Source organism: Curcuma longa, unplaced genomic scaffold (assembly GCF_044706935.1).
Source record: "Curcuma longa cultivar G26 ecotype Majalengka, Jawa Barat unplaced genomic scaffold, ITB_CL_G26_1.1 utg509_np1212_2302976_RagTag, whole genome shotgun sequence".
In the NCBI taxonomy this organism is placed as follows: Eukaryota; Viridiplantae; Streptophyta; class Magnoliopsida; order Zingiberales; family Zingiberaceae; genus Curcuma; species Curcuma longa.
Window position 1 is genome coordinate 1,360,859 of NW_027435603.1, and position 22,242 is coordinate 1,383,100.

The 22,242-nt window shown below is 35.2% G+C and overlaps 3 protein-coding genes across 3 annotated transcripts; 1 reads left to right on the forward strand and 2 right to left on the reverse strand.

Moving 5' to 3' along the window:
* Window positions 1–1,358: 1,358 nt before the first annotated feature.
* LOC141820690 (PRA1 family protein F3-like) lies at window positions 1,359–2,390 on the reverse strand. Its single transcript, XM_074708057.1, has one exon. The coding sequence runs from the start codon at window positions 2,299–2,301 to the stop codon at window positions 1,579–1,581; it is 723 nt and encodes a 240-aa protein (XP_074564158.1). The 5' UTR covers window positions 2,302–2,390; the 3' UTR covers window positions 1,359–1,578.
* A 1,007-nt stretch (window positions 2,391–3,397) lies between these two features.
* LOC141820703 (F-box/kelch-repeat protein OR23) lies at window positions 3,398–10,663 on the forward strand. The gene is made up of 2 exons (XM_074708072.1): window positions 3,398–4,450; window positions 10,113–10,663. The coding sequence occupies exons 1-2, from the start codon at window positions 3,459–3,461 to the stop codon at window positions 10,414–10,416; spliced, it is 1,296 nt and encodes a 431-aa protein (XP_074564173.1). The 5' UTR covers window positions 3,398–3,458; the 3' UTR covers window positions 10,417–10,663.
* Window positions 10,664–12,529: 1,866 nt separating this feature from the next.
* LOC141820679 (endoplasmic reticulum oxidoreductin-1-like) lies at window positions 12,530–21,262 on the reverse strand. Its single transcript, XM_074708041.1, has 9 exons — window positions 21,125–21,262; window positions 20,892–21,023; window positions 17,561–17,816; window positions 17,357–17,467; window positions 16,145–16,263; window positions 15,938–16,042; window positions 13,543–13,745; window positions 13,348–13,468; window positions 12,530–13,032 (listed from the first exon to the last, which is right to left on the reverse strand). Exons 1-9 carry the CDS (start codon window positions 21,260–21,262, stop codon window positions 12,880–12,882), a joined length of 1,338 nt encoding a protein of 445 aa, XP_074564142.1. The 3' UTR covers window positions 12,530–12,879.
* Window positions 21,263–22,242: the final 980 nt, after the last annotated feature.

Below are 22,242 nucleotides of genomic sequence, written 5' to 3' on the forward strand. Positions count from 1 at the left end.
CGCCAAACAGAGCGAAAAGAGAGATCACTGAGGAGAGCGAGAGCCGACGGTGACCAATATTGGCGTTTGGAGATCAAATGGGCCGACTAATATTCCAATTCCCTTTTGTGGAGAGTTTAGGGTTTTTTCAATTGGGCTAACTTAAAAGGCCGAAAATAAATCAGATAGTCATCAGAAAAATAATAATAATTAATTAAAAAATAAATCAGATAGTCATCAGATTTTTTTTTTTTTAAAAAGAATTATATTCAATTTTTCTCTCAATACGATCAAATAAAGTAGATATTAAAGGACTCGTGTCTAGTGATTTGTAAAATTTTGTCAATTGTTATCTTCCATTACTAGACTCAATGTTTGTTCTTTTTAATTTCCTCATTTGAGTTATTTTGAAATCTAAATCACACATATCTAATGGTTGCAGCTACGGTGCTTTCTCTTATCATATTAATCTAAAATTGATAATGCAAGTAAACATGATGTTAGATTGTATTTTTTATGAATGATGATAGAATTGGATATCATTTTTTATTTTTATAAATGATGTGATAATATGTATGAAATTATGAGAAAAACAATAGCAAGAAACAAACAAGAAAGCAGACTAATGATAGGAAAAAAGAAAAAAGATAAGAGTGATAGCTTCTACATGAAGGAAGCCTTTCCTAAACTAATTTGATGTTTGATACCAAATTGCCATCACTTCACCATCATCACTGATAAGGACTTACCCCAGTCACAAGTTAAAGATGATCATACAAATATTATGTTGTTCACACAATCAACATGAGATTAATTTTGAAGCATTAACAAATCAAACATACTCCATCATCAAGGGCATACTCACCATCTTATAGAAAGGCAATCAAGTGATAATATGACTATATGAGTAACAAACACAATTTTTTTATCTTGTATCAATGAGCTTCCAGTAGGAAACATCATTTTTGTCTATACAAGTAGACAGAGGGTTCCAAGTTCTAGTAGCTACAAGGAAGCACTGGTGTGCGAAACTGAAGTTGCTCAACACTATACAGTCAACAGCAACAACCACCAAAGTTCCAAAACGAGAATTATGAATCTTGAGCAACATCAATCAATGATAAGATAGTAGTTTGTTCTATCATACACATGCAACCGTGCTTCAATAAGTTATGAATCAGCTATGCAAAGTTCACCACCAAGCTAACACAAACAGAAATCATGATATCAATCGAAGACATGCAGCAATCTTCTAAATGAGAGTAGATCATGTTGATGAGAAAAAAAGTGGGGAAGTAAACAATATAAATTCCATACATTTGCACCAGGAAATACACGACAAATTTATAGAAACAAAGAATATGATCTGCAACAATAAATTTGCAGGTAAAGAAATGAACAGATTCATAAGAAGGCATGATCTGATAACTATGCACTATGAGCAGCTCGAGTACTGCTACAGAGCATTATGTATCACCACAAACCAAACAATCAACATAAACAATCGCGGCATACAGAAATATAAAACATTAATTATCCACATAAACATTCAAAATGCATGCCATACCGACAGCCAAGAAAGCCCCACTTCAAGCGTGATCACAGAATCCTAACAAAGGACTGTTGCTGCTGCTGCTGCTGTTGCACCGGAATCACGAAGGAAGGCACAACCAATCCTCCGCTTGTTGCCTCTGTCTCATCCAGAAACAGATCATCCGTTTTCCTGAACACCGCGTGTAGACAGACTAGGGCCAAGGCGACCAAGATTGCCCCGAATACGGTCGATCCCACATCGGAGAACAAGAGGGCAAAGACCGTGGCGACGGAGAGGACGCCGAGGACGGTTCCGTCGTCGATCGTACGGCCAAATAGAACGAGCGGTTGATCTCGGGAGAAGTAGAGGAAAAACCAGGCAGCGAGGAGGGCGACGAAGGCGAAGAGCGAGCCGAGGTGCCAAATAAGGGAGACGGATAGGACGGCAAGGGATAAGAGAATATAATTGGATCGGAAATACGAGACGTTGCGCTGGAGGCGAACGAGGGCCTCGCCGGCGTTGAAAGGGCGGGAGAGGGCGGTGACGTCGACGAGCTGCGGCCAGGGGCGCTGCGAAGCGATCAGGGCCTTGCCCTGATCCTTGAAGCGGGAGACCAGTTGGGCAGTGCGCTCGGCGGGGGTTGGAGTGGTCAAGGGTGGCGATCTGGTCGGCGGCGGTGGTGGACGAGCCTCCGTCGCCGTGGTCGAACCCGAGGGTGAGGAGATGGTGGATGGAGGGGGATAGGTAGGAATCGGTTCGTAGGAATAGGGCGAGGAGGTCTTCTGCATCTTGGGAGTTCCGGCGGTGGCGGTGGCGGCGGCGATGAATTTCTTCGATGGGAAGGCAAAATCGAAGGGGAAGACAACTTGCAGAAGAGACTTTCTCAACCTCTTCTTTCTCAATCTCAATTTCAATATCGACTGCGTAATTTAAAGGTAAATTAAGAAAGGGCAAAAATTAAATCAATATGAAAAAAAATATTCCGTTCTTTAATATTTGAAATATTTTTTCCGTGTCAGTCCAGCTGTTCCTTTAACAGCTAAAAGTTTATAATTTAATTGAGATACAAATAAAAAAAAAACCCTTTTATTGAATTGTCAAAAGGATTTTTTTTGACACTCCATTTTATTTTTATTACCTAAATTATCTTATTTTTTTTACTTGAATTATTCCCTCTCAATAGCGATCCAAATGTATTATAGTTCGCAATTATTGTAATATGGTATTAATCATCTGTACATATATTATAATAGAAAAATGATATGTAACATAAAAAAATATAACATGAAATTAACATGACTACAACTAAACTACAAATTAGATAAGCACTTTATGGTTATAGTAATTATAAATTTCCATTGCATGAATGTGAGACCCATTTATATACAGTGTATCATATTGATTTCATGCTCATTATAATAATTATTAAGTTATAGATCTGTCATCATAAATAAAATTCACACGATCAGTTCTATAATTATTTATGCTATTAAAAAAATAAATCAAAAAACTATAATTAACTATAATATAAAAAAAATATTACCTAAACTTAGTTAAAATTTGATCTTATGGATGAGATCATCTTCAAAATGGGATGGAATGTCTTTTCATTAACTAAAAAGAAATATCCTTTGATTATTCTAATAAAAGGCATTTTTTTGATTTTTTTTCCATTTAATTTAGGTCATTTTCATCTAGCTTTTCTTAGATTTCTGCACTTTTAGCTGGTCATCGTTGTCATTTCTCTTTCTCTTTTTTTTTTAAAAAAAAAAAATAAAGGTCAAAGTCGGTGAAGACATTAATAAAAAAATTACGAATTAATTGGCAATGAAGAAGTAAATAGGCACCCGCGACGAACGAAAGCGTGGCAGAACTACGGTTCTCAATTCTCACGCAACGAACAAATCTCCTCCCGTCTTTTTCCTTTTCCTCCTTCCTCGTCGCCATGGCGTTTTCCTCTCCGGTCGCCACCAAAACCCTAATCCCAAACACTACTGACGGAGAAACGCTCATCCCTGGGCTCCCCGACGACATCGCCGCTGTGATTCTCGCCTCCCTCCCCTACTCCCACCAGTCCGTCCTCCGAGCCACCTCCCGGTCTTGGCGTGCCTTCCTCGCCCCCATCGCCATCCTCCCACTCCGCCGCAGCCTCCGCCTCCCCTGTCGCCATCTCCTAGCTCTCTTCCCTTCCGACCCTTCAATCACGCCGCCCTGCCTCTTCGACCCCGCCGCCTCCGCCTGGGTCCTCCTCCCGTGCATACCTTGTAGCTATCACCTCTACGGCCTCTCCAACTTTGTGCCCGTCGCTCTAGGCCACCACCTCTACGTCCTCGGCGGGTCGCAGTTCGACGCTCGCTCCTACCCCATCGGTCACCCGATCGCCTCTGCTGCCGCCTACCGACTGGACCTCTCCTCCATGCCGCCTCTTTCGTGGGACCGCCTCGCCAACATGATATTCCCCCGTGGTAGCTTCGCCTGCTCGAGTTTGCGCGGGTCCAGACTTGGGGACGTGAAGGATGAGGGCAAGATCATCGTCGCTGGTGGCGGCTCGCGTCACTCGATGTTCCCATTGGAAGGCAGCCGGATGAGCTCAGCAGAGTGCTACGACGTGGAGTCGGGCCAGTGGAGTATGCATAAAGGTCTTCCGAGGGACAGGGCGGGGTGCGTTGGATTGGTGATTGCAAGGCCTGATAGCGAGGAGGATGAATTTTGGGTGATGGGAGGATACGGTGACTATAGGACGGTCTCAGGCGTTGTTCCTGCAGATGTTTACCACAAGGACGCAGTGGTGCTGGGCCTGAAGAGTGGGAGATGGAGGGAGGTTGAGGACATGTGGGAGGAGGGGGAGAGGAGACGGCTAGGGGCAGTGACGGCACTTGATGGAGATGATGGTCAGGGGAAGGATATTTTCATGCTCGATTCAAATGAGATATTCAGGTAATCCTTTTGATTTTTTTATTAACTGATACTGATTTTTAGCTAGGTTTTTATGCATTTTTGGAATACATCTCCATGTTTCTTCTGTTGGAACACTGTTCTGCAATATTCAAAGGTAATGAGAGTTATCTTAATAAATATAGGCTTCACTTTTCCGGTATTCATGTCCCATCCACTCAACTACATTGCTTATATGTTTGAATCTTCTAATCTTCCTAAATGAAAAACTTAAGTATTTTGGTGAAGTATTAGTGTTGTGTTGTTATCTGAAATTTGATTTATGCCCATAAATTTTACTCATAATACTAACATGGGGAGCTATTCTATTTCCAAGATTGCAGGTGCTTAAAATTACTAAATAATTTATTGCTGGAAGTTTGGAAACTATCATTTTGAGTAATCATATCTTTGTTATCTGTGTTTATTTCACTTCGAATTTGACTCATTCTCTTATGTGACTTTCCTGATTTTTCCTTGAAAAAAAAGAGAGAAATGACAAGAGACCTTCCTGCCATGTTAACATCATTAAATATAATGTTTAACTGCATACCTTCTTGTGAAATTGGATGTCCTCCCCAACTAGGATGTTCTCCCACTTGGGATATAAAATTATCCCTAACCTATTTTGACACTCATTATAACAATAGAACAGTATCACAAAGACAACATGTCACTACCTACAACATCCTAATCTATTCTCTTATGACTTGATATATGTCTTTGTATTTTCTTTTTAAAACTCATACTTTATGTTTCTAGATAATCTTAATCATGGCATAAGATTATGAACTTTGTTAGTCAAACACTCAATGCACAATGTTTTAGCATCATGTAACTTCCTTGAACCATTAGAATATCAAGGTCTTCATGATCTTCCAGTTAGAAACTAAGTGAAATACATCTTCAGCTTCATATAACTTGGTTACAAGATGAGGAGGTTGAACTGGAAAAATCACTTTGGTAAAATACCTTAAAATATCATGTTTTCTAATTAGGTCTACAAAGAAATCCTATCAATAGTTATGATCTTTAGTGAAGCTTTTCTAGCAATCAATGTGTAACACTCAAGGAATGTAACATCCTAATTAGGCAAAGCACGAAGTTTGCTTCTAAGTAGGTCTATACACAACTTTGGTTCTTTATTTAAGGAGCATGAAGTTTTCACTAATTTGATCCTAGAACGAGAGAGTGGATATGTAACATTCAAGGTATTAATAGGTAGTCATAATTAGTAGGCGATTGATCCATTGCATAGCGGCACATAGTAGGGGTGCTGTGGTTGATATTAAAATAATATTAGAACAGAAAAAGAATTAAAAATGCTTTATACACACATGCATATAATAAATTTATCTTTAGTGAATTGAAATATGATTACAATCACAAATAAACAAGTGATAATTAGTAAGCATGAATTAAAGACAACAATATAAGACATTTCATATTTTACATTGCAATCGAGAAAAAAAAGATCACCAACGCAACAAAAATTCAATAATTTTTAATTATAAGTCCACAACAATCAAAATAGAATGACACTCGGGCTGGGTTATTGGAAAGTTATTGTTCATTTCTATTCTTGAGTGAAACAAAATCTTATAAAAAAACAAATGTTTTTTTTTTGACTAGACTTGACTGGGCCTGCTTAGGTGGTTCACCTTGGTTGATTTTTAAAATGTTTGCATAATAGGGCCCACCTACCCACTAGGAGAAAGTGCCTAGGTGGTACTTATGCTGATATTAAAAACATGGTAAATTCCTTTTTAATATCCTGCTACTTAGAGAATAGTTAGCAATGATGCTTTCTTTCAAAGAACTCTTGATGACGTGTGAAGCACTACTATCACTTTTAGGTTCCAAATTCAAGTCATTTCTGCTGAATGCCAAATTGAAGTTTGTAAAAGTGTGAAGGTGAACCTTTTTACTAAATATTTGCTTGCTGATATTATTATGACCTTTCTTCTTATCCATGCTATACATACTTTTCCTTTGACTAACACATGTAAGCTTCTATGCAGCTAAATATGATAATTTGTTTCATCGTATAAGTAGCAGACAGAAGTTAGAGAATAAACTAGTAGAACTCATAGGATGTTGGCATTCAAGAATATTACTAGATTCTTGAGCATTTGCAATATTCTAGGCAAGGTTGAAGTCTAGAGGAGTTAACTCGATGTAAGTGGAAATCTTAGTAGGTCAAGGTTAACTTAAGGCTAGACAAGTGGGAAGTTGTGATAGGTTGAGCTTAATTAGATATTGGGTAGAGATTGATATGTACTAGGCAAATGAGGAAATTCCAAAGACATGGATTTTCTTGCCACGATATAGATTCAGCTTTGGTGTGGCTGGAATAAGAGTGCTAATCGACTGTTGAAGTAGAGCATTCAATTGATAAAATCTAAAATCAAAAGTTATGATTTTGTTGGATTTGGAATTAAAGTAGCCGACTGATGTGAATTGAAAGTTGAATCCAGTGACAGTGCAATTAGTAAAAGATTCTGTTAGCAAATAAGACATGCCTTAGACTCAGATTCAGTCTAGTGTTGGTGAACTACCTTAACTGATTGATAAATAGGTCCAAATTTAGGTAAAACAGATGATGTGTCACAGTTGAATCGATTGATGGTAAGAAGCCAGTCCATTGATGAACTAGTTAGTGGATGAACATGTCCCAGTTTAGATGAAATAGAGGAACAGTTGTGAGTCGACTGATAACGAGTAGTCGATTGATATGGTAAAATTAGTATCAATAATTTCTAGATTCGAGCAGGAGGCTTTTAAAAGTAGGTTTCTAGGAGCTTTTGAAGATAACACTCGATAATTTCCAAATTTGAGCAAGAGGCTTATGCAACCAAGTTTTGAGGAGCTTTTGAAGATAACGCTTGTGATCTGTTCTAGGGAACATGTTGTTGCTGGGCACGATTGTGAGTAATCCACAACAACAAAAAGCAAACAAACGAATCATCTTTTGTATTGTTTTTATTTCTTTTATTATCTTTGTCATTTGATTGTATTTTGTATTCTATTTGTTGTAAGATAGTAACTATAAGAGGTTTCTTCACCTCCAGAAGATTTTGAAAAGTAGAAAATATAATGGTGATTCCAGAATGATCCACTGATGGATTATATGCCGTAGAGTAGGAACCCGAGGTTGCATGGGTTTCACACCCCCTAATTGGTTTGTGTTTTTATGTATTTTTGTTCGAATGTTTGTTTATATTTTATATTTCCGTTGTACAACTAATAAATTGTAGAAACGAGCATGATTGAATGACAAATGATATGCGCTTGAGGTTGCATGGGTTCACACCACATAAATTGGTTTGTGTTTTTGTGTGCTTTTGTTCAAATGTATTTTTTATATTTCCGTTGTGCAACTAATAAATTGTAGAAACGAGCATGATTGAATGATAAATGATATGCACCTATTCACCCCTCCCTTTAGCCACGACATATGATCCAATAGAGTTTGGGTGAGGAGCTCAAGAATCCCTAACCAAACAAGTATTAATTAATTGACATAATTATATGCCTATATTTTTTTACCAAATTGGTCTTGTGTATGCTTATTTAACAACTTGGCTCAGCTTGTTTTTGGGTCTACTTGGTCTAAATTGAACCAATATTGAACCTCTACACCGCATGTACATATTGCATTTATTAGAGATTCAGTTGGGCATTATCTGGAGTCAACTAGGTCAAAATTTAACCTTAGGTCCACTTGATTGAACCTAAAACACCATGTAATATTGATTCCACTTGTTAGAGATCTATTAGACCTTAAATGAAGCCAATTAGGTCCAAGTTTAATTCTAGATCACTCACTAAGACCTAGGTTGGTGTCGATGTATGCAGTCTCAACATGTATTGGTGTCTAAACGATATCATTCTGGACAACTTACATTGGTATTAAAACTGAGGTAGAATTGAACTCACTTTGAAGCAAACATCTATTCCAGGCCCCTAGATTATCAGTTAGATGTGCTGTCTAACTTATGGGCATCTGAATCACACTAATCAAGTTAATCCTGTTACGTCCTCATCCTTTGTTTCATCAACTGGAGTGGTCAAGAGGAAAAAGGGAGAAGCGGGAAATAGAGGAAGGTTTAACATGTTTGTGCTCTACCTACTAATAAAGGAGAGAGTGGAGATATGGAAAAATTTGGGAATTGAGAGAAATCCAGAGAATTCAGAACAACAGCATAAAGCTTTCTTCATTACATATGCATATTTCATCCTTGTTTAGGCATTAAACAAAACTTCTTTCAAATAGAAAATTATGCAGTAAATCCACTAGATACGGTAAATACACCATCTAGGTTACAACCAATAACTAGTCCTAATAATTAACTATCTATATTGCAAGAAATACCAAAGAAGACCGTGCCTGTCATCATGTAGAATAAATTCCATGAGTTTGAACTAGATGTCTTTTACAATAAGTGTTACATCCCAATTAGTTAAGAGTAGTTTTGTAGATCTTGCCATTGAACTAAACAAGTTTACTTTACTAATAAATGCTGTCTTACACCAAAAATACATTAAGATCATTGTCCATAACATTTCTAATGCAAACCTCTATTTGCCAGTTGAACTTGAAAATGGCATTGGCTGCGATATACTATTACACAGTCATCAAATAGCGATTGACTGCCAAAACAGAGTCATTATAGTCACTGAAAAAAAAACATCTATATTACAACACTTAAAGTGCCTCTAATAAATTAATAATCAATTAATTTCTTATTATATAATTGAGTGACAAGAAGTGTAACCTGCAATTCTAATTGTCAATAAGTACACTACTGTGAACAAGCACCATTTGCTGCTGTGTTCATTGATTCACTTAGGTAGAGCATTCAAGGACGTTTAGATTCCTATCTCCAGATGAGAACTTCCGATTTTAGATGTTTGTGCGCTATTTCAAAAGAGCTATTGATTGTGAAGTGTTTTTTATTTTTATTTTTTCAGTAATCGTGCATGTTACACTACTATTTTCCTTCAATCTGTAGCTCTTTGAACTACATTATCTCATATCAATATTAAGCATCATCAATTGTATTCTAGTGTTAGAAACATCATACATAATAGTATAATAGTAGAATTTAGGTTGAATTCTATAGGTAACAAAATCAAAACATGGATGACCTTTTCTATATTGATAGAGAAATTAAAGCAACTTTTGTGATTTGCTGTGCTTGATATTTCTTTTGGAGGGGATTGGCTGAAGTTGAAAATGCACTATTCAATGAGTAGCATTCACTTGTATTCAGTTGGGTGGTATCAACAAAATCCAGTGCTATGTCTCGCAGCTGCTGTCTTCGGCAAATGGTTTGAATTTTAGGTTTCATGGATAAATTCCATTCGAGGTAGATGTGTTGTGATTGTTTGCTTGATTAATTGGAGTGTTATTATTACATCAATTCTATCCTTTGCTCTTAGTGCAATCGCTTAGCACGTAGCTGCTACAGGGAAAAAACAGTGATATTATCAAATGCTCCAGCTTTAACTTAAAATTGTAGATTTTCCATATTGCATCTAAGGTAAATGTCTCCATTTTGCAGGAGAGATGATATGTTACTAAATTCTAGGACTCTTTCCTATTTATTTACATACTGCATCATATTTTGCTAGAATCACCTCGAAAGATTTTGAATTGCAGATATGACTTTGTTTTAAACCGATGGATTAAGGAATCTTGCTTGCGAAGAAAGATTCCTGATAATGGCTCATGTGGCTTTGTAGCGATGAATGGGGAGATATATGTTCTTACGACCTCAATCCAAAGCTTAGATCCATCAGATACACGGAGAGTGACTAAGAGAAGATTGACCTTAGAGATCCAAATCTACAATCCTCAAAGGAAGAAATGGAGATTCCTGACAACGAGCCCACCTTTTAACCACACTATTTTTCACCACCTGATTGACTTTAAAACTGCTGTCACATGCACCGTTAGAGTATAATGGTTTATGGTTGTGTATGCCATGCTTCTGTAAGTAGCTAGCAAGATATTTCATGACCTGAACTCTGACAATAAAATCATCAGACAATACCATTTCTCATTCGAGTATCGATGTATAGACTTGCCATGTAGCTCTATGGTGCTTGCCTTGGCGCCACACTATTGTAAAAATTGGCAGGAGTTGATCTTGTACATATAATTTAGCGTTGGATGGAAATAACAATAATTAGCTTTCATGAACTATACTATATCCCTTCCTTTATAGTGTCTTTCATGAACTTCTGGTGTGTAAAATATATTGAATTTGGCAACAAGCTCATTTACCGTGACTTGAAGAAATCTCTAGTCTCTAGCAGGAACACAGGAATCTGAAACCTATATCTTCATCTAATGCTAACAATTGCTCTCCTCTTCCTCATTTATTTATTGTATTCTCATGCGCCACTAAAGAGACTGTACCTGTCTACGGGTGATTCCTTTACCTTCATCTTATATCGTATACTGAAATGAGTATTATAGAGTAGCAAGGATATTGTAGTTATTAGTCGAGCACGACTTAGAAAGATCAATTGTTGCATTTTGTTCAATTTAGTATTTTTGCTAAATCTATTGTGTTATGTTAATAAATTTACAATGAACTTTTAAAATCAATTAACCTACCATGTAGATCATTGAAATCGTAACATATATGTGTCTGATTAAAAAATATCAAGTTTTGATAAATCAAATAGTTTAGTGATGGAGCACCAAAATTGAATTGTTGAATATGAACCATCTAGGAACTAGAAGCGGATGAAGCATAAAAAGCAATAATCTCTTTTCAATCTCTTATCAATTTCTTTCCTTTTATCACGGATGAACAATCTAAATTTTTGCTTCAATTTATTTTGTTCTCGTAATATTTATTTTTTTGTCTGTATTATTTTTTTTCCTTATTTGTATTATCCTCCTTTACTAAGAAAAATTTAACTCTAATAAGTTGTCGACTTCTCTTTTTAAATCTTCATTTTAAGTATAAGAAATAATTACTTCAATAACTCTATTTAGCAATGTTTTTTCATTATTTTTCTTTTTTTTGGATGTGAAAAAATTGATGTATTTTATTTTATTTTTTACACTTTGACTATTAAATATTCTATTTTGGTTGTCCTTTTCGATGAGAAAGAAAATATCTGAGTTTATTGTATAGCGAGAATAATATACCTTCCTTGAACTCATGTGGTGTGACGAGAATAATGATAATTCCACAATACCTATAACAAAATCAATATTTGAAAGCAAATGTTCAAAACTCTCTCAGTAAATTAGTATATTTTCTAATTTAAAAATTAAAGTTGTATTTAAATAAGTTGAAATATTAAATTAACATGTATTTTAATCTATCTTTCTCACATTATGATAATAAAATAGATATGAATAATATAAAAGTCTAATAACAAAACAAAATCTATATAACCAACCTCATCTAATAGAATAAACATTTGATTGTTATTATAGTATATACTCGAGTTAAGCTTTATACAAACTTGCATCTTCGTCCGATCATAAATTATTTAAACAAAATTAAGGATGTGTATTTTTTTTATTCATCTTATTTTAGATATTAATTTTTTATTTATTTGAAAATTTAATTTTACAATAATATATTTATAAAATAAATTCTTGGTTTCTTGCTGAGCTACTGAATGGCAACTTATTATGTAAACTTAGTTCTTTATAAAATTGTTGGGTAGATAACCGAAAACCAATATCTTGTTACATTATCCTGTATTTACATTGTTCTTCCATTTCACATGGCCAAAACAAAAAAGCTCACTCGAATTGTTTGCTAAAAACAGCTTAATTAAATGCATTATTTTTGGTGCCAAATCCAATCAAGAACAAACATAAGCATACTAAATTTTCCATATGAATATAAATCTCACATATTATCTTGATAAAAAAATACAGAGGCCAATGCCTTAACATGAGATCAAGTGTGTCAATTAAGAATAGTAATATTACCACTTAGCCAGATATTATCCTCTCTAACATTCCTGATTTTTTTCATCTAAATATTGTTCGCCATGTAAAGCTAAGAACTTGTTTCTCACATAAAATCCACAGGAAAAATGTTTATTCCCAACAAAATAGTAACAATATACTCGTTCATGACGTATGAAAATCAACTCTGTCATCTCACTTGTATTCGTAAAGAAACTATCAATCTTTGTCATATTTATTTAAAGAGTCACATCCAACACCTATTTCTACTTGTGCTCCAATTCCAGAAACATGGATCAATAAATTGAGCTGTGAAACCAGATAAAGCTGTTCTTCAAATTCTGTCATGATATCAAGATCATAAAAAGCTAAGATGATTCTAAATCACTACTAAAACAACTTGAAGTGTTTATGTACTGGTTCTTCTTCCTGAACCATCATGTTGAATCAAGTAGAACTTTTAAAGTATGAGAGGCCATGCTCATTGCGACCATGTAGTTTTGCCTCCAGAGGAAGTGCCTTGTCTTTCCATCTTCTCCATGGAAGCTCCCATGTCATGAACAAACTTTAAGGACTCTGAGAGTCGATTTAGAAGGTTAAATAGTGCAATGACTTCATTTCTTTGCAGCTGCAGCTGAAAATCCAGAGATTGTGTTACATTATGAAAGTAACCATAAACCTGTAAATCTTTGTAGAGTTCAGATCAAATATATGTGGCTCATATCATATCACTATTATATGCAATTTGTTCTCGAAAGATTTCTTGCATGTAACAGTTGTTGATCAATGGATATTCTGAAAAAAGTAACCACACATGTAAGATAAAAATCTATGAAAACTGACATGTTAAATGCAAAATCTAAATTTTCCATAAGAAAACATGAAGAGAATCTGAAGGTGGTCATATTTTGATTTATGTAAAAAAAAAAAAAAAGAGAGACTAGCATACATGCTGAGTGGGCTTATTTCCATTGACAGAGAATAGAACTTTCAAAGCTGTTGCTAGACCATTGACTTGAAGTTTTCCCCACAAGCGGCATTTCTCGCATGCGACACAGTTCATAATAGCACTGAACATGCAATTATCTTTGGTTAGTCGAAATATATTCCTGCCACTAAGCATGTCATATACACTAATACAAACCTGATATTCCTGAATTGCTTCATAACCTGCTCCTTTAGCTCAGGCCCATTTGTGCCTTGCCAAAGCTTAGCTTCATCGAAAGGCAAAGGGCAAGAAGAATGAATTTTTGGATTGTAGACAAGCTGTCTCACCAATGATTGCGTTTTCAAATCCTCTATTGGATTGCCAGTGTTGTATTCTGCCTGCTCCAGATAATCTGCAGCCTGAAGCAAATCAATTAGGAGAATGTTAATAGGAGTAAAATAAATAACAAAGGGAACATAAAACTTAGTTCAGATACTTTGCAACATCATAGAAGAATTGAAATCAAAACTTTATGTTTTTGCATTCAGTGAATCAAGGCAACAATAAAAAATTGACCAAAGCTAAAAAAGGTGCCTCTAACAATCTTTGAATGGGATTATTGTAAAAGGGAATCCCATCACCTTTAATATGGTTATTATAATTTGCAGGTCATTTTTGTCGACAGTTTCGATAAAGTTGTTCACTTTTATTAAATTAAAGAACGAAAACTTATAATTTCTCCTATAAATGTACTCTAGACCTACTAAAAGAGAATATTGACACCAAACGTGATTGGACAAGAATGCTTGCAATTTACATTAGAAACTTTCAACCTAATAATAGTGAATAATTCGAATGAAATAATTCACTTTTATTAATTTAAGGCAGCAACATTCATAACTCCGCTTGTGCATAGTCAACAATTTAGATTATAAACATGTCCCTGCATTTTTCGTCAGAATTAAGATTATCTTTCCCTAAATTGATAAAAATGAACAGTTTCAATAGCATATTCACTTGTCAATAAATCAAAGTAGAGTAGGGTTTCATGCGAGATATTAGTGGTGATGGGGCCCCATTGCCAATAATCTAAATAGAGGCACACTAGTGGAAATTTTAAAAATGAAGGGGACCTTTCGATTTTTGTCCCACTACCTTAGGAGGTTCATTTGGTATTTAGTAAATAGGCTAATTCAATTTCTTAGAACTACAATTACAAGTTTTACTCAAAAAAGACATCAAAAATTATTCTTGCACATTTAACAGAATCCACCCTTAATCCTAATGTGCACTAGATTAGTAGTATAATAAAAGAAACAAACAATGGGAAGCTTTCTCATATTTAAATACAGGCTTCAATACTTCGCCACAGTTACAGCCAAAGAAGGGATCTTAAGGTTAAATCAGTTCATCAGTTTAGCAGCACAATGAGGGATGCAGGACCAACAGAAGCATAGCCTAGCTCAAACATATTGAAGAATGGCTACAATATTTGCAGTCAAACAAATGTTTAACTAATTATTTGGTTGGGCAATTTCAAACCCCCTAAGGTTTATCTATTTTTCAAAATGACCCCCCCCCCCCCCTCAGTTTCAAGATCATTAAAATCCTTCAAAAGTTTGAAAACTCTTGTTATTTTAGCCCTCAACCATTAACATCATTACATTACTTGACGGAGAGATGATGTGGCAAACATGTATCATTTTATTAGAGTTGAAAACTGTCATCATCATTCCATTGACTTAATGGTGTTAGTGGTTGGAGGAGGGGAGATGACAGTAGTTTTCAAACACATCTTGATCATCGTAAAATTCTGAGAGGCATTTTGAAAAAGGAAGTACTGAATCTATCATTATTAGGAATGCATCTGCATCTCATTGCCAAACTGCAGATGAAATAAGATTTTGAGCCAACATTTTCATGAGGATCACCAACACTTTCAGCTAAAAAAATGAGATTTTGAATCAGCAGACAGTCTTAACTTAAATAAAGTCAACTAGAACCAATTTATAGAAGGATTCAATCATCCTAACCAGGATGGAGCCATATCACACAGCAGCAAAACACAAGCTATGAGAAACAAAATTCTAACACCACCAAAAATGAACAGCAACATTCCTGCTAATAAATTTTAATTATCATCAAGGAAAACTTTGAATTGTCTTAGATTACAATGCCCCTATATATAAAAAGAGAAGTAACCCTCTTATATGCCAACTATGGTATAATAATTCTACCAATCTGCAAAAATCACGTCCATCTAGTAGAGTGGATCTGTGCTATGTATCACAATGGCATTAAATGAACTCAAATTCCAGAAACATTGTTACAGAAATAGACAGGATGCACCCACCTGAATTTTTGATGGCTCAAGCCTCTTGATATGGAGACCAACCCAAACAGAAAAAATATTGCCTTTTATATTTTTTAAAATATTGTTTCACATTTCATATGTTCTTCCTATCAAAGATCGAGATTCATTGGTATTAATGAAGAAATACCGAAGAAGCAAGGATATTTCAGTTTTCCTTAAATTTCATAACTACAACATTGCCCAAAAATTTTAAAGATAGAGCATTGAATTAAAAAACAACAAAATTAGATTACTTACCTTTGTCACTGCTCTCATCACAAATAGAAAGATGAAATACAAATTTCTGACACGATCTGGATGTTTCCATATTCGATCATAAAACAACTCAACATTTGGCCCCCACTGGATATATAGAGGAAATCAGACAAGAAATTTATTACCAAATAAAAGCACAAGACTTGTAATGGAAGATTGAGGTCAAGTTGTAGCTGTTTAGGAACATACCAAATTGGTAGATACATCTAGGAGATAATCGGAAGCTATATGAACTGAAATTGAAGAATGCAACCCAGAGATCAATTTGTACATCACTGTCTTCTCATCACACAGTTCTTCATCAGGATCTGAAAAAAGATGGACATAAGAAACATATAAGATAACATTGTGGTCCCAGTTTGTCAATTGAAATACTGGCTTTGTTTGTTTTTCTGTGTTTGGTTATGCATATCAAAATAATTTGAAAATACTCTGAAGAACCAAACATGACTCAGTATCCATGAGGCTGATAATGCATCCTCTAACATTTTCAAGAATTCATTTCTCTAATCTTAGTAAGATTAAGATATATGAATTAGTTAAGATGCAGAAAATTAAAGGTAAATTTTAATATGACAAAAACAAAATAATTAGAAATAAAAAAAAACACATATTATTAGTAAATATAAGCATATAGAATCTACAATCAGTACTCACGTTGAACTGCGTGTTTTTTCCTATAGTTGATTGCACATTCATGGACATGGTTGTACTACAAATAAATGTATATGATCTAAAATATTAGAATTACTAAAAGCTACCACACGTTTTGAATGAATTAATGAAATATTAAGATTACAGATAAATTGCAGTTGAACATATTTTAAAAAGGGATGTACTTAAGTCTTCTCGCATGTTGGGCCATGCTTGGCGGCCCACGTATTGAGTATCCACTTCTCAAACAATCATGGAACATAGTTCTCATTTTCATATGCATAAATGAACAAAATTGGTGATCCCCAAATCATTTTAGCATGCATGACAAAATAAAAATAAAGTATTTTCCTCAAAAAAATTATCTCATGTAAAACATCTTCTGTAGAAAATATTTGTGTGAAAATGAATATAAGGTATAGATTGAAAAAAGTAATCCAGGAATTAATTGAACAAGCAACACAAAAAGTCATCATGTTGTTACTACAAATGCACAAAGTTATATACATACAATAACGATTGAAATCATGATGATTTTCAAAAACTTAAATATTCAAAATTATGATGCTTTTCAGAAACTTAAATAAGTAAAATTATTGGTTGTCCCCTAGGCTACGATATAAACAATGTCAAACATGTATTGTTAGAATACAATAACAAGAGATACTAATAGCACATATAGCCATGGTAGTATAGCATATCAAAAACTTCAGAAGGAAATGAATAAAGAAAGCAAAGACAACTAACATTTTGGACAATTATCCTTGTAAACAGATGTCCATATCCTTTGAGCTGATGCGCCTGTATAGCCAGTGTATCTCTCAGGGTTTAGTTGGAGATTGACATATGTCATTTCAACTGCATAAAAATAAAACGTACCATCAAAATCTAAAAGAGAAACTAATGCTAAATCAAGGTTGAAGAGTACAATTATCAGTTTCATTGTCATACAATTATCAGTTTCATCATCATACGTCCAGGGATTATCAATCTCAATCCACTCCTTGAAAACTTTATCATCAAGGGTTTTATCCACAGCAGCATGTTCTTTTCCCTCCTGGCAAATTGCCTCATCAACAGAGCGTACTCCGGATGATTTCTTAAATGGCTCTGGAAATTCACTTTCTGGACACTCACAGACAGAACAATCTCGCAGATGGCACATCCCATCATCAGGCCAGAATGGGCAATCACACCACAATTTAACCTATCATAGCAACTATAACCAAATTATTGAAGAAACAAGACAATTAAGTAGAAAGATGAAATTCCATTATTTAATAAGCAAAAGTAGAAGCTGCATAACAAGTTCTTGGTATGCAACAAAATACCACAAAATAGGACACCATCCATGCTAGAGATCACGAATGAGGTTAAAGACCCCACTTCTGTTTGGAAAATAAAAAAAACAATGGGTCGTCTTTTGTGATTGTCCTTCCCAAATCTTCTTGATACCAAATTATTGAATAACCTTATAATTAACAACTTAATCTTTTTTTAATGACACATGGAGCATCAAAAATGTACATCACACAAACTACTCCTACTCTCTTAGACTGGCACAGAAATTGTCATGACCTGAGTGAGCCCTTTCCCATGGCTAGGAATAGCCCACATCCACAATAGGACAATTCCACCAGCATATCCCTTGTGCTAGTCAGATTTTATGCACTGAGTCATAAGCTAAAGCTCATAACACAATTGCATACACACTCAAAGGATATAGAAGCATTACCATGAAAATAACTCCTCTTGAAAAAATAATAAAGTGCATGTTAGGCTAAGCAAGTTTTTATAATAGTTTAATTTCATAAATACAAGTATCAAAATAATAAGAGAGTGGAAGAATAAAAGTAAACTGAATGGAGGATCTGTAAAACAATTTAACTCTGATCCAAATGTGGTTATCACATAAAACTAGTAGCACGGTTAATGCAATAGCTCAAATTCTCTAGAAGCCTTTGGTTGATTAAAGGTCGAAAGAAAGAAAACTTCCAAGCAAGAAAGCCAACCAAAAAAAAAAAAGCAATGTAAGAGGAAAGCTACACATATGTTACGAGCCCCAACACAAAACAATATGATACAAAATCATGGAACATAAAGGGAACCTTAATCATAATCATGGATTAGACCTCTCTCGATCTAAGAGGCTTGACTCAAAAAATTTCTATCGACCAAAACGGTCATATTAGCTGTTAGACCTAGAAAAACTCTCTCATCCCTAAAAGATTATATTTGCATAAATTCAGTCACTTCAGAGGCTGAACTCTTCAAATAGGTGTCCACAATACCTGTTATGAGGCGAAAATCATTATGAGGTGTCATGTGATAAAATAGCAACAATACATTACTCGAGATAGAACAATGATATATAATTCAAGCCATATCACTAAATTTTGACCCATTTGAAACATTGTACCAAAATCCCTAAAAATTTAAAAATTATATTAAAACCTATTTTTTATGGATACATAATGAAGACAAATATGTATGCAAAATTTTATGAATTTTTAAAATTTATAGAATTTTCTAAAATTTGATTAAAAACCCATTTGAAAAACACCAATCGATAGTATCAAAAACCAATAAAATGCATGCAGTCCAATCAACTAAAAGTGTGCAATCAGTGGACTACCATCCAGAGATACAAAATAAACTTAAATATTATATACATTATTAATTCCCTCTATATTAGAGTAATTTTCGATGTACGACAAAGGGAAGAATAGTATTAGTTAAGTTAAAGAGAATGGTTAAAAAGAGAGAATAAATTGAGGGATAGAATAGTTAAATTGGCATATTAAGGGGGAGATTAAATACTACAACTTAAGGGGAGCTATACCACACTATGTCACTACATTGCCTATCAATAGTACATCTCACTACCTATCATATCCTATCATAATCATATTGGTCATTCATGCTTATATCCATCATGTTCATATTGTTTTCATTCATATCTTTATTTTCATGATCTAAATTAACTTGGTTGCCAAACATCAAAAAGGATAAATTGTTGGTGCAATCGATTTTGATGTTAGGAAAAAGGTTAGGTTAGGAAATGCATTTGATAAACTTATGACAAATGTATATAGGAGCAAGTCACATAGCAAGAGGAAGTCCCAACCCAACAAATCAAGGGCGATTGGATGTCTAGCAAATGGAAGTCCTAATAAATCAAGAATAATTGAATGTCTACCAAAAGGAAGTCTCGACAAATCTAGGGTGATTAAATGTCTAGCAAGATGAAGTCCCGATTAGTCAAAGTTGACGAGAAACTTGGCAAGGCATAGCAATCTCCATATAAAGGTTCTAAAGAAGGGTATTCTCCAGTGACTTGATTGATTTTATTTGTGCAACGATAAGTGTGCGTGCACATATAAAATTTAAAAAATTGAATGATAGATTAGGCTTGGACAAGCGCTTCAGAATTGACTCACGACTCAACTAAATTGACTCACGACTCAATACTTCTAGAATAAGGTTAAAAGAAAGAAAAATTATTAGTAAAACCGGTAAAAAAACCTCCTTCGATGGCCATCCAAAAACAACAAAACAATGTAAAGAGGAAATCTATGCATATGCTACAAGCTGTAACACAACATAATGATATAAAACATACTATCATGTAACATAAAGGTAACCCTAATCATAATTGTCAATCAAAGTATGATAACCTTTCTCTCCATCAAAGACAGTCAACTCAAAATATTTCTATTGACCAAAGCGATCATTTTGGCCACCAAGCCTAAAAGAACTCCTCATCCTTAAGGGGTTATATCAACATAAAGCAGTCACCCTGGAGGCTCAACTTTTTAATTGGGAATCAATAATTCAGGAGTCCAAAATCATTATAAGATGTCATGCAATACACAGTTAGGTCTGGCTAGAGCCAACTGTCATAGATCCAACCTTAGGGTCACCAAGCCATACTAGTGGCTTCCCTAACAAGCTATGGTTCATTACAAGAAGACTTCATCTTCTGAGATTGTATTCTTTTTCTGTACGTGAATGTAGTTTACACAACAGTACTTAACATACTCTAATAAAATGATTACTCTAGAATGACAAATTTAACATGCCATTTACACATGCATAAAGAGTCCAATAACATAAATAAAGGTAGGAAGATGATAAAAGGAAGAACACAAATAAGAAATGGTGAAATCTCACTAGGTTAAGGTTCAACAAACAATGTTCATCAATTTTCCATTTTTTTTTTCAGAAAAAAGGGGAAAAAACCGGGAGAGCAACAAGGATCAGACTAATTCCAATATTGTACCTTGAAATAACGGAAAAAAGGAGTTTTGACAAGCTCCTGGAGCAATGGATGCAACACCAGCTCATTTACAGAATCCGTCGTCTCGTAGTCGCAGCGGCAGCCCTCCACCAAGCCCGTGTAGTTCCCCGGCCCCTACCATAGTACAACCTCACCCAAATTAACGCCCAAATAAATCAATACCACCACCAATCCCGCAACAGGGAAAAAAAAGACTCGAAAATCAGGTGACTCACTAGGGGCCAGTCGCTGGGTTTGTTTGCGGAGGAGGAGAATGAGGAGAACGAGGCGATCGAGACTGCAGCGGCAATTAGGGCCACGGCGCCCGCCCAGACCAATCTCCGTCGGGCCTTGGCATCGTTGTCCTTCCCCATCAGGTGAGGCGGCTCCCAATTGTTGCTACTACGTTTCAATATTACAAAGAAGGCGAAAGCAAAGCATTGCGGCGACCAATGGAGGATGGGATGGATTATAAATGGATCTGGAACGGAGAGAGAGAGGGAAAACGAAGGCGGTTGCCGTTTTGCAAAGCTGCGGATGGCTTCGACGAGAGAAACAGGTGGCGGCCGATACCGTTTTAGTTTACGACGCTTGGATGCGAATGGCGGTTGCCAGGACGGTCGAGGTGGGCCCCCGACCGAACTTCCAAATCGTATCGCTCTAGGATCCGCACCGTTGACAATTGACTACTAATTATTAGCATGAATATTTTAAAATTAATTAGTAAATTTCTTAGTTTATTTGTCAATACTTTTGTTAGTTAGACGATACTTTATTATAATTATTTGAAAAATAAGAAAATTTTGGTAAGTCTAACATGTCACATGGAGAAAGCTTCTCTCTCTCTAGGCTCTCAATGAATCAACTAACAAATTCATCCTTGAAAAATTTTGATAATAAAATCATTGCATTTGGGGGGTTACTTGATGTTCATCCTTGAAAAATCTCAAGGTTTGATAATGTTAACAAATTTCTTGTTGATTGGCAAGCTTCAACTCCCTTGATTCTGAATTGGATGTGGCTGGATAAAGAGTTGGAAATTATTGAATTTGTCAAGCATTTTGTAGACAGATGATTGGAGCATTTCTTTGTTCATGTTCAAGAAAGGCAACCATAATTACATTCTAAACAGTTAGGCAATAAGAATAGAATCTGAAAGTTCTTGGCGAGGGTCCAACACCTTTAATTCTTACTACATGCCATTAGCCATCGTAGCCATGTCACCTCACATCATTTACATTCTGAAACCCCACTTTTTTCTTGATGTAGTGGAGTGGATTTGTAGTTGCTAATGTGTTGCTGTGGTGGAACAAATAATTGTTAGCTGAGATCTTAACCGCTGCAACGGCATGAA